The sequence below is a fragment of the Scaptodrosophila lebanonensis genome, unplaced genomic scaffold, assembly GCF_003285725.1.
Source record: "Scaptodrosophila lebanonensis strain 11010-0011.00,11010-0021.00 unplaced genomic scaffold, SlebRS2 tig00000061-arrow-pilon, whole genome shotgun sequence".
NCBI classification, from domain to species: Eukaryota; Metazoa; Arthropoda; class Insecta; order Diptera; family Drosophilidae; genus Scaptodrosophila; species Scaptodrosophila lebanonensis.
The window spans coordinates 2861833-2876309 of record NW_022060554.1 but is presented as its reverse complement, the minus strand read 5'-3'; the positions used below and the strand labels follow the sequence as shown (position 1 = coordinate 2876309).

Below are 14477 nucleotides of genomic sequence, written 5' to 3'. Positions count from 1 at the left end.
TATCCATAAATATATTTGCTGTTGCAGCGCTGCTCAAGCGCTGCCCGCGGCTGTTGATGTGCTTTGGTTGACTGCACACATGTTTACACAGACACATAGATGCGCATAGCCATACACACAGACGAAATTGCTATGTAAATGTGCAATTATATACCCTTTACGTGAGTTCGAATACCGAGAAAGGTAAAATCGATCAAATTTTTTTAAATTTTCTTCATTTTTTTTTTCTATAATTATTGTAAACATATGTACAGAGTATTTCAAAGTCGGGACACCCGACTTTAGCTTTTTTACTTGTTATTAGATACATTTTATTTACTCGCAAATATAAGTTAATTTTGGGATTTTTTTTTCATTACATTTATAAAAATAGCATCATTATTATTATCGGATTGATTTTCATGCTGCTTAGTTTTGACTACCTTGTCACATTGGGCTTCGTCCGTAATGACTGGTCCTTAATACCTTCCCGCTTGGTCCAACACAATATATTAACCCAAATAAAGCCACAAATACCCATATAGATTATACGATACTGTGGCAATACAAGCCGAAAATTTAAAGCTTGTACAGGCAACCAAAAGCAGCAAGAACGTATAAACGTAGGTAAAAGCTTTTCGCGTAGTTCCAAAAAGATGTCCTCCGATCCTTCCATTAAAGACATACCTGTGTGTAAAATAACAGAAAAGGTTAAGGCATTAGCGAATCTTATGAAACAGTACAATATATTTACATATTTGCAAATGTGCATTAATAAGATCCCAAAATATCGAAACAATTCTAAATTTCCCCTCGGTGTGTGTCATATGGCAAAACATGCGGCTGCGCTCTTGATTGACCTTTTTATAGCCGGTACCCAAAGCGTGAAAGGCTATACTTGTTTTGTGCGAATGTATGTAACACACAGAAGAAGGCGTGGCAGACTACACAAAGTATATATATTATTGATCAGGATGACAAGACAAATCGTTATAGCTATGTCCGCCCGACCGTCGGTCTGTCCGTCTGTCTGTATGTATGTATCTCAGCAAGTACAATAACCAAACTTGGCATTGAGGTTCTCCTAAGCCCTAGGCAGATCGAGTTTGTGTTTTTTTTCTGATACACCCCCCCCCCCCCCCCCACACCCCCGCAATTCGTGTTTTTCCTAACTCCGGTAATTCTTGGAATTTTGAACTCAAATCTCTATATATATAAAACAGTTTGTCCTGACTGACTGATTGGTGATCAACGCACAGCCCAAACGGTAAAAGCTAGGAAGCTGAAATTTGGACTCAAGTATCCTTTCATAGTGTAGGTGCCCACTAAGAAGGGATTTTGCAAAATCTAAAATTTTCATCTGTTTAACTTTAAACTTAGTTTGTTTACTCTCAGAAAAATTCCAAGATAAACTGTATACTTGGTTTTTTGAAATTTTTTTTGGGGACTGAAGTATGGGAGTTTTCCTGTAAAAAAAATGGGGCACAAAAGGAAACCGCGTCAACAGCCCACAGCCCAAACGGCAAGAGCTATGAAGCTGAAATTTGGGCTCAAGGATCCTAGCGAAGGTTCCCACTAAGAAGTGATTTTGAAAAATTCAAGCTCCAAAGGGAGGAAAACGAGCTCCAAAGTTTGTTTGACAAATCCTCATTTTTCAACCGATCGACTTAAAACTTGGTTTCTAAAATCAATAAAAGAATACAAAGAAAGTTGCATACCTGGTTTTTATACTCTGTACATGAAATGTACAGTAGTATATTAGGTTTGCGGGAGCTGAAAAATTTAACAGGCAGAAGGAGGCGTGGCAGACCCACAAAGTATATATATTCTTGATCATATTCCGTCTGTCAGTCTGTCCGTCCATATGAACACCTGGATCTCAGAGACTATAAGAGATAGAGACACCAAATTTTGTACAAAGATGCCTTATGTGTGTATTCTATACGAGTTTGTTTTATGTTTTTGATTCCCCCCCCCCCCCCCACTTCCCCCCTATGGGGGTTTTCCCGATTTTCCATTCGTATAATCGCCTATATATCGGAGACTATAAGACCTAGGAACACAAAATTTTAGTCCCAGATGCCTTATGTGAATACGCAGAAAATGCATATTTTGGAATTTCCCTCCCTCCCCCCTCTACACCACAAATCGTAACTCCCGTAATTCTTGGAATTTCGAACTAAAATTTTAGAAATACCCCGAGTTGGTTATTATGTGTCCGTATGCCAAGTTTCACTATGATAGACCGATTTAACGAGAAGTTATAGCCATAAATATATTTGCTGCTCAAGCGCTGCCCGCGGCTGTTGTTGATGCTGGTGCTTTGGTTGACTGCACACATGTTTACACAGACACGAATAGTTGCGCATAGGCATACATACACTCACACAGACGCAAATGCTATGTAAATGTGCAATTATAAACCCTTTACGTGAGTTCGAATACCGAGAGAGGTAAAATCGATCACAATTTTTTTTTTATTTTCTTAATTTTTTTATATACATTCGCATTTGTGATTTTAAAAATAATTAATTAATAAATTAATTATTTAGTTAATTAAAAATGTTCCCCTTGACTCACTGATTAAGGATATATATAAATTTTGTCCTTAATCCTTATGAAACAGACAAAATTTCAGCTTGAGTTTTATTTTTGATCAAAAAAATAAAACTCAAAGAATAATCATTTATAATGATTATTGGTTAATTTTTAAAGTAAAACTCAAAATTAATCATTAAATTGTGAGCGAATGAATACAAATTAATATTTATAAATCATAGTGAAAATACATAGATAATCCTTAAAAGGATGTCAGTAAATTCCTCGCTTTCCAAAAGTTACTATAAGAGAATGATTTTTTCGTTTAAAAAAAAAACAAAATAATCATTATTTGCGGTCCCTGCTTTAAATTTCTATAATTAGTCCACATACTTGTATAGTACAGAGTATTTTTAGCTTATCCACTTGTTTTTCATTGGGACTTCATTAGGTTTACGGTGGGGTATGAATTGTTGTTAAAAAATTGGAACAACATTGGAATTATTGTATGAAGATACACGTATGTATGTGCAATCAACGCACGGCCCAAATGGTTAGTTAAGCTGCTCAAATTTGGACACAAGTGACTTGTGAAAGTGTAGAATTATAACTCAAATTATCTTTATACTTGGTTTATTTCTGGTTGGCTGATGACTGCTGCCGCCGTTATTCCGCTGTCGTTGTGTAGCAATGTATGATGCGGCTGTTGGCATCGGAAGCACTGTCTGCTTGAGCATTCCCGAGAGCTGTGCGTGGTGATGATGCATTTAGGACATCAGTTAGTTTCTCGAACCCAGGCCCATCGTCGGGCCACGTGCGTCACATGCCAGTCAGCATGCAGTAACAGCAGGCTCTTTTAGACCTTAGCTTTCTGGTCACTGCCGCTTCGGTGGTGGCGTTGTCTGGTGGGTTGCTGTTCCTTGTTACCTCCAGTGCTCGGAAGCGACGGTTAAGAAAGTCCAGGAACAGATTGCAATTCAGTTGAGTCCTTGGTTTCTTGCTCCAGTAGGACTAAATTGAATCTATCCAACTTTTTTCTTAGAATATATAACAGCATGCTGTCCCATTTGAGTTCGACTGGATCCAGGCCCACCTGCTTCAAAGCGCTAAGCGTTTTAACGATGGTGTCGTGGAGCAGCCGGATTGCTTTGCTATCGTTTGTTTCTGAGGGCTTTGCAGCTTTATCCTATTTATCAGTTCCTGGAACAGGTCGTTGAAGGCGGGCCAGATTACATAGCGTCCGTCGAACGGTGGAATTGTAATTTGTGGTAGCCGCACGGTGATGTCTGCAGATTGTCCAGACGGCGTTCGTTCTTGTGGCTCTTATTTGCAAAGAAACTGATTCAGTAGACTTTGGGCCCCGAAGAAGCATGCGGAATCGAAGCTTTGGTTCTCTGGCTTTTTCCAGTCGATGTTGAGCTGACGACGCATATCCTGGATTTGGTTCCATGCTGCCAATACTATCTCCGGAAAATTCAAAAATAACTTCAAAAAGTCAATGTTAATTGAACATCTTTCGTAAACTGTAAAATTAATAAATGTTTTGCTTCACCAAACAACTTTCATTTTGCAATAAATTAAAATACATCTGAGAAAAACTCAAAACAAAAGCACTGATAACAATAGTTCACATCTTCGTCTGAAGCATTAAGCGCGCGCTAAAATACAAGTACACATTACAATAGCAAAACGCGAACACACAGCCACAGCTTCATATACCAACTCAAATACAAAATTGCATGCAATGCGAAAACACCAATACTGAGCTTAAGGAAGACCGTCAATCTGATGCTCTCTCATCCAAGATCATAGCTATGATCAATCTGCACTTCGAGGAGCAGGCCAACCTCATCACATCCAATATGCTGAGCAGCGTATTCACCACTTGCTGCTGGAGCGTCTAGCTGGGGAGATGAAAAAGCTGCAAGACACTGTGGATTCGCTTCACAATAGGGTTAACAACTTGGAGCGCGAGGTTGGCGAGCTGAGTTCACTGAGGGATCGGGTTGGTGGGCTGGTGGTGAAACTCGCTCTTCAGCTGAATGCAAATGTGGCGTGTGATGTGAGAGTGCACGGTGTCCCTCATGTTGAGGGGGAAAACGTACGTGTCCCAGGTAGATGCCGACATAATAATTAAATTTTATAATATTCAGGAGAAAAGCACTTTGCTGAGGTCAGTTGCAGCTTACCTTCGGGAGGAAAAAAAACCACTAAGCTTGCAAATGCTTGGGGTTGACTCTCCGGCTCCCATCTATATTAATGAACAGTTAACACGGCTGAAAACCAAGATAGAATAGAGGCATAGTACATGCAAAACGTGCGAAGAATGAGAGCGTACAGCCGATTCAAAGCAAAGACGAGCTTTTGAGGCTCGCTTATTGAAAAGAGCATGGTTTTCTTTCGCCATCCTTTTCGAGTAGCAGTATCTCTGCTTTGCAACCTATTGATAGCTTGCGCTAAGCTTATTTGTATTATGTTTAAGTATAGGATAAATTTCTCTACTAAGTGTGCAGTGCGTCTGACCTAAGAAAAGTGCTTATGCATAAGATTGTTTTTAGATTCAATATTAAATAACACAAGACAAGCAAATACGCACATACATATGTATACACATGTTTGCGCATAATTGCAAGCAACGCATGCACGCACAAATACATACATATGTACATACATGCAGTATGACCGTAAAACTCGGGTGAAACCTGCGAAAACCCGAGTACAACTCGCGCAATGGCTGAACTGTTCGAAAGCAAACCAGTCAAGGCCGGTACTCGTTCGAACCGACCGCAATAAGCAAAGTGAACGAGCCTGGTGTGCTCGAAAGCAAACCAATCAAGACCGGTGCTTGTTCGTAAAAATGGAAAGATTGCAAGTTCGATCATAAGAAAAATGCTGAGAGTATTCAACTCGTTCGTGCTCGTTTGCAACCAAGCAAAGATCTGATTTGATTGAATTTTCAGCAAGGGTGGTCGAACACACTCGTTGCAGTTCTCTGATATGTATATATATTTTTTGAGCCTTTGGCCACTTACAAAAAGGGAGTTTCCTTTTAATTTATATAAATTATATATATTTTCTATATATATTTCTCTTGAAACAGTCTTTATTAAGACTTTTATTTTGTGTTTAACATTTTTGTTTCCCAAAGTCTGCCTTAAGCATAAGTAGTCCTGTATGTACATACGTCTGTATCTAACGGAATCTTTCAGAGTCATTTTTACCAATTTCCAGAAGTCTGATCCTCTTGAAAATTTTCACAGGGGTCAAGGATTGATGAAAATACAATTATTATTAATTGCATGATCATTTTAGACAATATTTTATTTTTATTTTGGGCATTATTTAGTATTATATTTTTGGCGCTAGCAAATCGCAACTGCTTGGTTGAAGAGTTAGGTGCTTTGTTTTATTTGTTAAAGTTTATTTTTACTTATATTCTACCTTTTTTATTATTTTGACCGTTTAATTGTCCATTACTCGTGGGAACAAAAATGAAAAATAAAACTACGACACAAAAAAAATGATAGAAAAAATTACAGAACTCTCAAACGATGAAGAGATGGAGAGAAAAAATAAGAAGCGACTTTATATGAAAAAATATAAAGCCTTACAATCAGGAGATAATAGAGCAGCCCGTTTGCAGCACATGTGGCAACATACTATAGTGCTGAGAATCGAGCCTCACAGTCAGCAGAAGATAGAGCAACTCGTTTGCACCACATGCGGCAACATAGTGCTGAGTATCGAGCCTCACAAACAGCGGAAGATAGAGCAGCCCGTTTGCAGCACATGCGGCAGCATAATATTGATTCTAGGGAATTAGATAGAGCAGGTAAAGCGGCTTTTATACGTGCAATTAACACATTTTGTGATAAAATTTGTGAAATTTGCACTAAACGATGCTACCCGAATCAAATTTCAAAGTGGACTGTATACAGTACTACAAGTATAACACCTTATTTGCCCGATGAACTTAAACTTAACAAGAAAGGAATGCTAAAGTCGAGCAGGCTCAACTCTTAAATACCCTGTACCACCCCACAAAAAAGTAATTTAATTAATTAATTAATTTAATTAAATTAATTAACTAAATTAGTTTAATTAATTAACTAAATATTAACTAATTAAATATAAAATATTCCATGCATGCATACATACATTTACATCATACATACATACATACATACATACTTGTACATATGTATGTATGTGTGCATTGGGCCTGTTTATATGGCTATAACTTTCTTTCCGATCATTCTATCATAATGAAACTTGGTATACGGATATATAATTACTAACCTAATTTGACTACCAAATTTTAGTTCAAAATTCCAAGAATTACGGGAGTTATAGAAAATCAGTAATAGGGGGGGAGTGGGGGGGTGGATCAGAAAAAATGAACAAACTCGTCCTTTATCGGTCTCAGGAGAATCTGTATACCAAGTTTGGTTATTCTAGCTCTTATACTTTCGGAGATCCTTACGTTCATACAGACGGACAGACAGACGGACATGGCTATATCGACTCGGCTTGTCATGCTGATCAAGAATATATATACTTTGTGGGGTCTACCAAGCCTCCTTCTGTGTGTTCCATGTGCACTCGCACAAAACTAATATACCCTTGTACCCTTTGGGTACAGGGTATAAAAATGGCTTAGTTGTTTGTAACAGCTGCAAGACTCATTTAAATTCGAAGAAAAAGACTGAATCGTTTCGGAATAATCTGGATCCAGGGCCTATTCCAGAAGTTATTACAGATTTGTCACAGTTTGAACAGCCGAGGTCAGGCGGTATTGTTTGCACAAGAAGTTTTTGAAGTTACTGAAAATCTTCCTAACATGCTTCCAAGAAACTCCAATAATGCTGGTATTGTCGTAGTTACTGAGCGTCTTGAAAATATTAATGTAACGCGACAGTTTTCGATATCTAGACAAAAAGTATATGATGCTTTATACTAGTGCTTACATGAGAATTAACGACTCATCAAGAATTTTACGTACTTCATGGCATCAAGCTAATGATAATATATTTATATCAGGATTTGCAGGTGTACAATGTTGTGCTATGGTATTGGCAAACATTGTAAGAGCTTGTATTCTTCCGGTACAATGTTGGTCAACAAATATTCTTAATTTGAATATGATAGCGGGGGATCAGATCTACAGTAATATCAGATTTCAAACGGAAATAAGTCTCGTGGCTTATCTATATATATAAAACAGTTTGTCCTGACTGACTGACTGACTGACTGACTGATTGGTGATCAACGCACAGCCCAAACGGTAAAGGCTAGGAAGCTGAAATTTGGACTCAAGTATCCTTTTTATTCTAGGTCCCCACTAAGAAGGGATTTTGGAAAACTCGAGCTCCAAAGGGGGGAAAACAGGCTCCAACGTTTGTATGAAAAATCTGATTAACTTTAAACTTAGTTTGTATACTCTCAGAACAATTCCAAGAAAAACTGTATACTTGGTTTTTTGATATTTTTTTTGGGGCCTAAAATATGGGAGTTTTCCTGTAAAAAAAATGTTGGGGCACAAAAGCAAACCGCGTCAATAGCCCACACGGTAAAAGCTAGGATGCTGAAATTTGGACTCAAGTATTCTATCATGGTGTAGATGCGCACTAAGAAGGGATTTTGGAAAATTCGAGCTCCAAAGGGGGGAAAAGTAGCTCCAAAGTTTGTTTGAAAAATCCACATTTTTCAACCGATCGATGGTTTATAAAATCAATTAAAGAATACAAAGAAAACTGCATACTCAGATTTTCGAAATTTGTGTTGGAGCTTGAATTATTGGGGTTTTAATATTTATTCACTATTTCAAATGAAAAGTTTGTGTTATAAATTTAATCCGATCGATTTAAAATTTGGATAATGTAATCTACGTAACTAAATCTACAACTTTGCATTCAAGGATTTTCAAAATATGAATTTTACAAATGCAGGCAGAACAAACAATACAAAATATCAAACAGTTGGGGACAACTAAGTATACATACACACACACACACACACACACACACACATGCAAGCAGCTGTTCGTGTAGTTGCGTGCAAACGATTGAAATAGCCAAAGCAAAATGTGAGACACTAATGTGTGAATGTCCATACATATGTGCACATCTATGTATGTACATATGTATCTACATATGTATGTATGTACATTCGTCTTGCACTGACAGAGCAAGAAATGTAAATTAATTGAAAATTATATAACATTTTTAAAAGTAATTTTTTCTTTGTTTAGTGCATTTGGCATGAGGGTTTTCATTAATAACTTTATGCAGCAACAACAAATATCAAATAGTTGGAGACATCACATACACACACTCGCACACACAACAAGCAACAGTTCGTGTCTATGTGTGCGGTTCTCTACGTACGGTTGAAAAAGTAAAGAGAAACATACATATGTATGTATGTATGCCTGTGTATGAATATAGTATGTATGTACATTCGTATCAATGTATACATTGGGCAATCGAACACAGTTGTTTGATTGTAAAAAAAATAATGCTCTAAAAACAACAACAACTGCAAGTCATTGGCTCGCTCTTCTTCTTTCGTTTTGACCAATTTTAATTACAAAGGCAAAACGCCAAAAGTTTACAGTTACCGTCGCTAGGCAACGACTGCGTAAGCGATAGTAAAGCAGAAACCGAATAACGGAGCTACGCATATTCTGCTTCGCATTGCGGGCAGATGTATGTATGTATATGATTTGTTCTTATTGATCTCAATAAATAATAGGATTTTATTATTTAAATATTCTGCTTATTGCATTCAAACTTCGATATTTTGATGGTATCGGTGGCTTCAACTATCGAAAGTTTTACTCTAGCAAATTGAGATGAGAATTGTCAGTGCTTTTTGATCGTGGCTCATCGCTGCACGGCATTGACACGAGTGCCGTGTTTCATATTCCGAGTTTGTGCGTGACCGTATTGACTCAATATGGCACGAAAAGACTCAAATGTGAATTTAAAATTAGGATATACCCTTATAATTATTCCCCTTTTTTGCACATAGTCTATCTTAAAACGTTGCGTTATCTCTATATATAAAACAGTTTGTCCTGACTAATTGGTGATCAACGCACAGCCCAAACGGAAAAAGATGAAATTTGGACTCAAGTATCCTTTCATAGTATCCATCATAGTGTAGGAGCACACTAAGAAAGGCTTTTGGAAAATCCTAGCTCCAAAGGGGGGAAAACGAGCTTTAAAAAATATTAGTTATAGTGGTCATGTTCGTTTAACGAAATAGTTTGGAACAAAAATGTAACGGAGTACTGAACCATTTTTTGTCAAGAACAGAAAATGTTCATTTAAATACCTTAAATGCCTTCCTACTGGTAACTTATAAGGTGAAAACATATGGGTAGGTTATGCACACAAAATATATACAATTGGAAACATTATATTGAGCCGGGTTAAGACGGGCAATACCTGCTAGTTAAATATAAAATATTTAACACATGCCTAGAGACATAAGTGTTTATGTACAATTTCAACAGCATAGATTTACATCAGAATCGCGTCTATGCGTGCTTGTATGCAGTAAAAATATAAGTCAAAGCAGTAACCCCTGCGGGCAGAGATTGGGCAGAGATTATGTATATGGCTATAACTTTCTTCATAATTAACCTATCATGTTGAAACTTGGTACACAGACACATAATTACTATATGAATGAATTTGCCAAATTTGAGTCGGACATGGCTATACCAACTCGACTTGTCACGCTGATCAAGAATATATAAAGTCATGTATCCCGACTTCGAAATACTCGGTACATATGTGTAGAATAATTATGCGTGTATGTGTGTATTTGTGTGTGTCTGTGTATGTCTCGAGTGCCTGATCTCAGAGACTATAAGAGCTAGATACACCAAATTTTGCACAAAGATGCCTTATTTTTGGAGGCGTGGCAGACCCCACAAAGTATATACATATATTCTTGATCAGCGTGACAGGCCAGAGACTATAAGAGCTAGAGACACCAAATTTTGCACAAAAATGCCTTATGTGTGTACGCTGTGCAAGTTTGTTTTATTTTTGTGATTCCCCCCCCCCCCCCCCCCCCGCCCACTTGCCGCCTATGGGGGTTTTCCCCATTTTCCATTCGTATAATCGCCTATATCTCGGAGACTAGGAGACCTAGAAATACCATATTTTAGTCCAATATGTCTTTTTAAGTCTTTTTCGTCACTTCCGCAATTCTTGGAATTTCGAATTTCAAATTTGGGAAATACCCCCAGTTAGTCATTATGTGTCCGAATGCTAAGTTTCACTATGATAGACCGATATAACAAGAAGTTATAGCCATAAATATATTTGCTGCTCGAATAGACGCGCATAAACAAACATACGTTCAAATAGACTCAATTACTTTGTATATGACCAATTATACACCCTTTAGGTGAGTTAGAAAACCGAGAGAGGTAAAATCGATCCAAAATTTTTTTTTAATTTTCTTATTTTTTTAATTTCTATAATTATTCTAAAGATATCTACAGAGTATTTCAAAGTCGGGACAAACGACTTCAGCTTTTTTACTTGTTTTTGTTATTTTTTATAGGTTATAAAAACCAAATGTGATTTTTTGGCATATATTCGAAATTTGAAATTGGATGAAAACAATGATTGGTTCTCATGACAAACTTCAAATATTGCCATTTTAGTTTGTGATCGCCCCACAGATAAGTTCGCATATTTCTAACACATTTTGGTAAATTCCTTCGGATGTAAATATCAAAGCGTTTTATTATACCCTGTACCCAAAGAGTACAAGGGTATATTAGTTTTGTGCGAGTGCACATGGAAGGAGGCTTGGTAGACCCCACAAAGTATATATATTCTTGATCAGCATGACAAGCCGAGTCGATATAGCCATGTCCGTCTGTCTGTCTGTATGAACGCAAGGATCTCAGAATGTATAAGAGCTAGAATAACCAAACTTGGTATACAGATTCTCCTGAGCCCGAGAAAGGACGAGTTTGTTCATTTTTTCTGATCCACCCCCCACTCCCCCCCTATTAACGATTTTCTATAACTCCCGTAATTCTTGGCATGTGCGCAACGATCTCAGCAACTCAGGTTCCCCTAAGCCCTAGGCAGATCGAGCTTGTTTTTTTCTGATACACTCCCTCACTCCCCCACAATTTGTGTTTTTTTTTTCATAACTCCCTTAATTCTTGGAATTTCGAACTCAAATTTGGTAGTCACATTCAGTTAGTGATTATGTGTCCGTATGTTAAGTTTCATCATGATAGGTCAATTTTGAAGAAAGTTAAAGCCATAAATAAAATCGCTGCCCATGCGAAGCCTGCAGCGCTGCCCGCAGCTGTTGTTGTTGTTGCTGCTTTGGTTCAACTTTGTGCTGCATAGATACACGCATATAAACACGGCGTGGCAGACCCCACAAAGTATATATATATTCTTGATCAGGGTAACAAGACGAGTCGATATAGCCATGGCCGCCTGTATGTCTGACTGTCCGTCTGTCTGTATGAGCGCAAGGACCTCAGAAAGTATAAATGGTAGAATAGCCAAACTTGGTATCCAGATTGTCCTACGCCTGAGAAAGATCAAGTTTGTTCATTTTCCTCGATGCACCCCTCACTTCCCCGCTATTTGCGATTTTCTATAACTCCCGTTATTCTGGAATTTTAAACTAATTTGGTAGTCACACCCAGTTAGTGATTATATATCCGTACCCAAAGTTTTATTATGATAGGTTGATTAGAAAGAAAGTTATAATCATATAACCAAGCCCAAGCTCTGTCCGCACCTGTATTTGTTGCTAGTTTGATATATGTAATGCACACATACATATGTAAAAGTACACAAACACGCATAGACACGCACCTGTATGGAATATTTAATTAATTTTTTTTTTTGTGGGGTGGTGCAGGTATTTAATAGTTGATCCTACACGACTTTAGCATTCCTTGCTTTTTTTTGTATTCTTTCTTATACAAACTACGTTTAAAGTTAATAAAATGAAAATTTTAGATATATCATACAAACGTTGGTTCCATTTTTCCCCCCTTTGGAGTTTGAATTTTCCAAAACCGCTTCTATTCTTCACTTTATAGCCATAAATAAAATCGCTGCCCATGCTCTGCCCGTAGCTTTTGTTGTTGCTGATTTGGTTCAACTTTGTGCTGCATACATACACGCAGAGATACGATTCTGATGTAAATTTATTATACTATCAAAGTAATTTGCTATTTCGTAGTTAAAAAGGTTCTACCCTTCTTGAAATAAATATATAATTGTTAGCAAAAACGCTTAGCCCACCAAAGATGGGCGAGATCTGCTAGTATAATTATTAAGATGGTATATATACATACATATGTATGTTCATAAATATCATATACATATGTTTATTAACCTTACCGACATAAAAAGCAGTTAGCAAGTAAGGAGTTAAAATAAATTGGTCCAGCAGAAGTTTCCTTATAATGATATTTTTATCCGTTCCAAAATATGTGCGATCTAGCCATTTGTACCTAAGAATAAATTTGAAGACATATGTATGTATAGTATACAATTTAGATAATATGCGGAAGAGTGCACAATGATGAAATGTTTGTGTTATAAGTTGTATAATACCTACTTATGTACATACATATGTACTCGTATGTTTGTAGGTATGTACTATGTATTAGACCGTGTTCATGTGTCATCTTTTATACACCATCCCTTAATTCACTTACATAGCTTACAGGTTGTATTTACACATGTATGATACATAGGTGCCAACGCGCTCCAATATGGGCTAAAGTTCTTTTTAAAGCTTTTCACATTTAAAGCTCTGTGCTCCCATATACATGCTTGTGAAGAGATAATACCCGCTCTTTGATTACTTTCGTCGTATTTAACATGCTCTTCAAACTCGATGCAGACACAGTGCTTGGGCAGCTTACAAGTGAATGCTTTATTTTAATTAAACAAATTGATAAAGAAAAGATATGAGCTAACATGCACGGTGCGTTATTATATGGAAAAAATTGCATGAGTGAAACTAATGGTTGTAAAGAAAAGCACAATAAGACATAGATGGGTAGTTAGTTATAAAGCCTTAACAAACCAAACATAAAGCGAAGGGGCGTAGATTGTGGTACCCATCACGGCATAGCGCCCTATAGTTGCGTAATCTATAGGCTCAGGCTCCTCTGATAGCTAAACAAAACGTGCTTTAATTTGTTGAAAATGTTTTTCATAATAGTTACATTAACTTACTGGTTTCCAGCGCTTTGAGACGTATTGCTGGGAGTATTCTGCACCTACATACAAGCTGCCATAAACTACACTATTAGTGATAAAGGGATACTTGCGGAAAAATCTTTGTGCGACTGGAACTATTCTCGACATGGCCTTATATGGGTCAGAAACAGAATATATAAAGTGCTACTTCAAAAGTGTCAACAAATATCACTACTGCCTTTAATAAAATAAATGTACGCCAGCTGCGGAGAAGAGCGCCCAACTTTTTTCGCCGACAAAGCTTAACTGTAAAAAAAAAAGCTCTGAACAAGACGAACGTTGCTTGACTGTTTGGGCAAAAAAGTGTAGGCAATCGAAAGAAAACTTTAAATTACCTCAAGGGTAAAAGGGCATACTAGTTAAGTGCGTATGTATGTAACTTACAGAATGAGGCGTGACAGACCCCACAAAAAATTTCTATGTATGTATTTATTTTTGATCAGCATGACAAGACGAACCGTCTGTCTTTATGAACGCAGCGATATCGAAAAGTATAACAAGATAGAACGTTACAATCGTCGTTACAGCCACAAAAAAAAAAAATTAAAATAAATTTTTTTTTTAATTTAATAAGGAGAATCTAGATACCAAGTTTGGTTATTCCAGCTCTTATACTTTCTGAGATCCTTGCGTTCATACGGACGGACAGACAGATGGTCAGACGTACATGACTATATCGACTCG

General features: G+C 37.2%; 1 protein-coding gene across 4 annotated transcripts; it reads right to left on the bottom strand.

Annotated features, from left to right (window-relative positions):
- Positions 1 to 328: 328 nt before the first annotated feature.
- On the bottom strand, positions 329 to 14033 carry LOC115624692 (mpv17-like protein). 4 transcript variants are annotated; one of them, XM_030519502.1, is made up of 4 exons: positions 13770 to 14032; positions 13618 to 13709; positions 12924 to 13036; positions 329 to 666 (listed from the first exon to the last, which is right to left on the bottom strand). In XM_030519502.1, exons 1-4 carry the CDS (start codon positions 13899 to 13901, stop codon positions 419 to 421), a joined length of 585 nt encoding a protein of 194 aa, XP_030375362.1. In that variant the 5' UTR covers positions 13902 to 14032; the 3' UTR covers positions 329 to 418. The 4 variants fall into 4 exon arrangements, with proteins under 4 accessions (XP_030375362.1, XP_030375364.1, XP_030375363.1 ...); XM_030519504.1 differs by lacking the exons at positions 13618 to 13709; positions 13770 to 14032 and adding an exon at positions 13244 to 13450; XM_030519503.1 differs by lacking the exons at positions 13618 to 13709; positions 13770 to 14032 and adding an exon at positions 13144 to 13264.
- Positions 14034 to 14477: the final 444 nt, after the last annotated feature.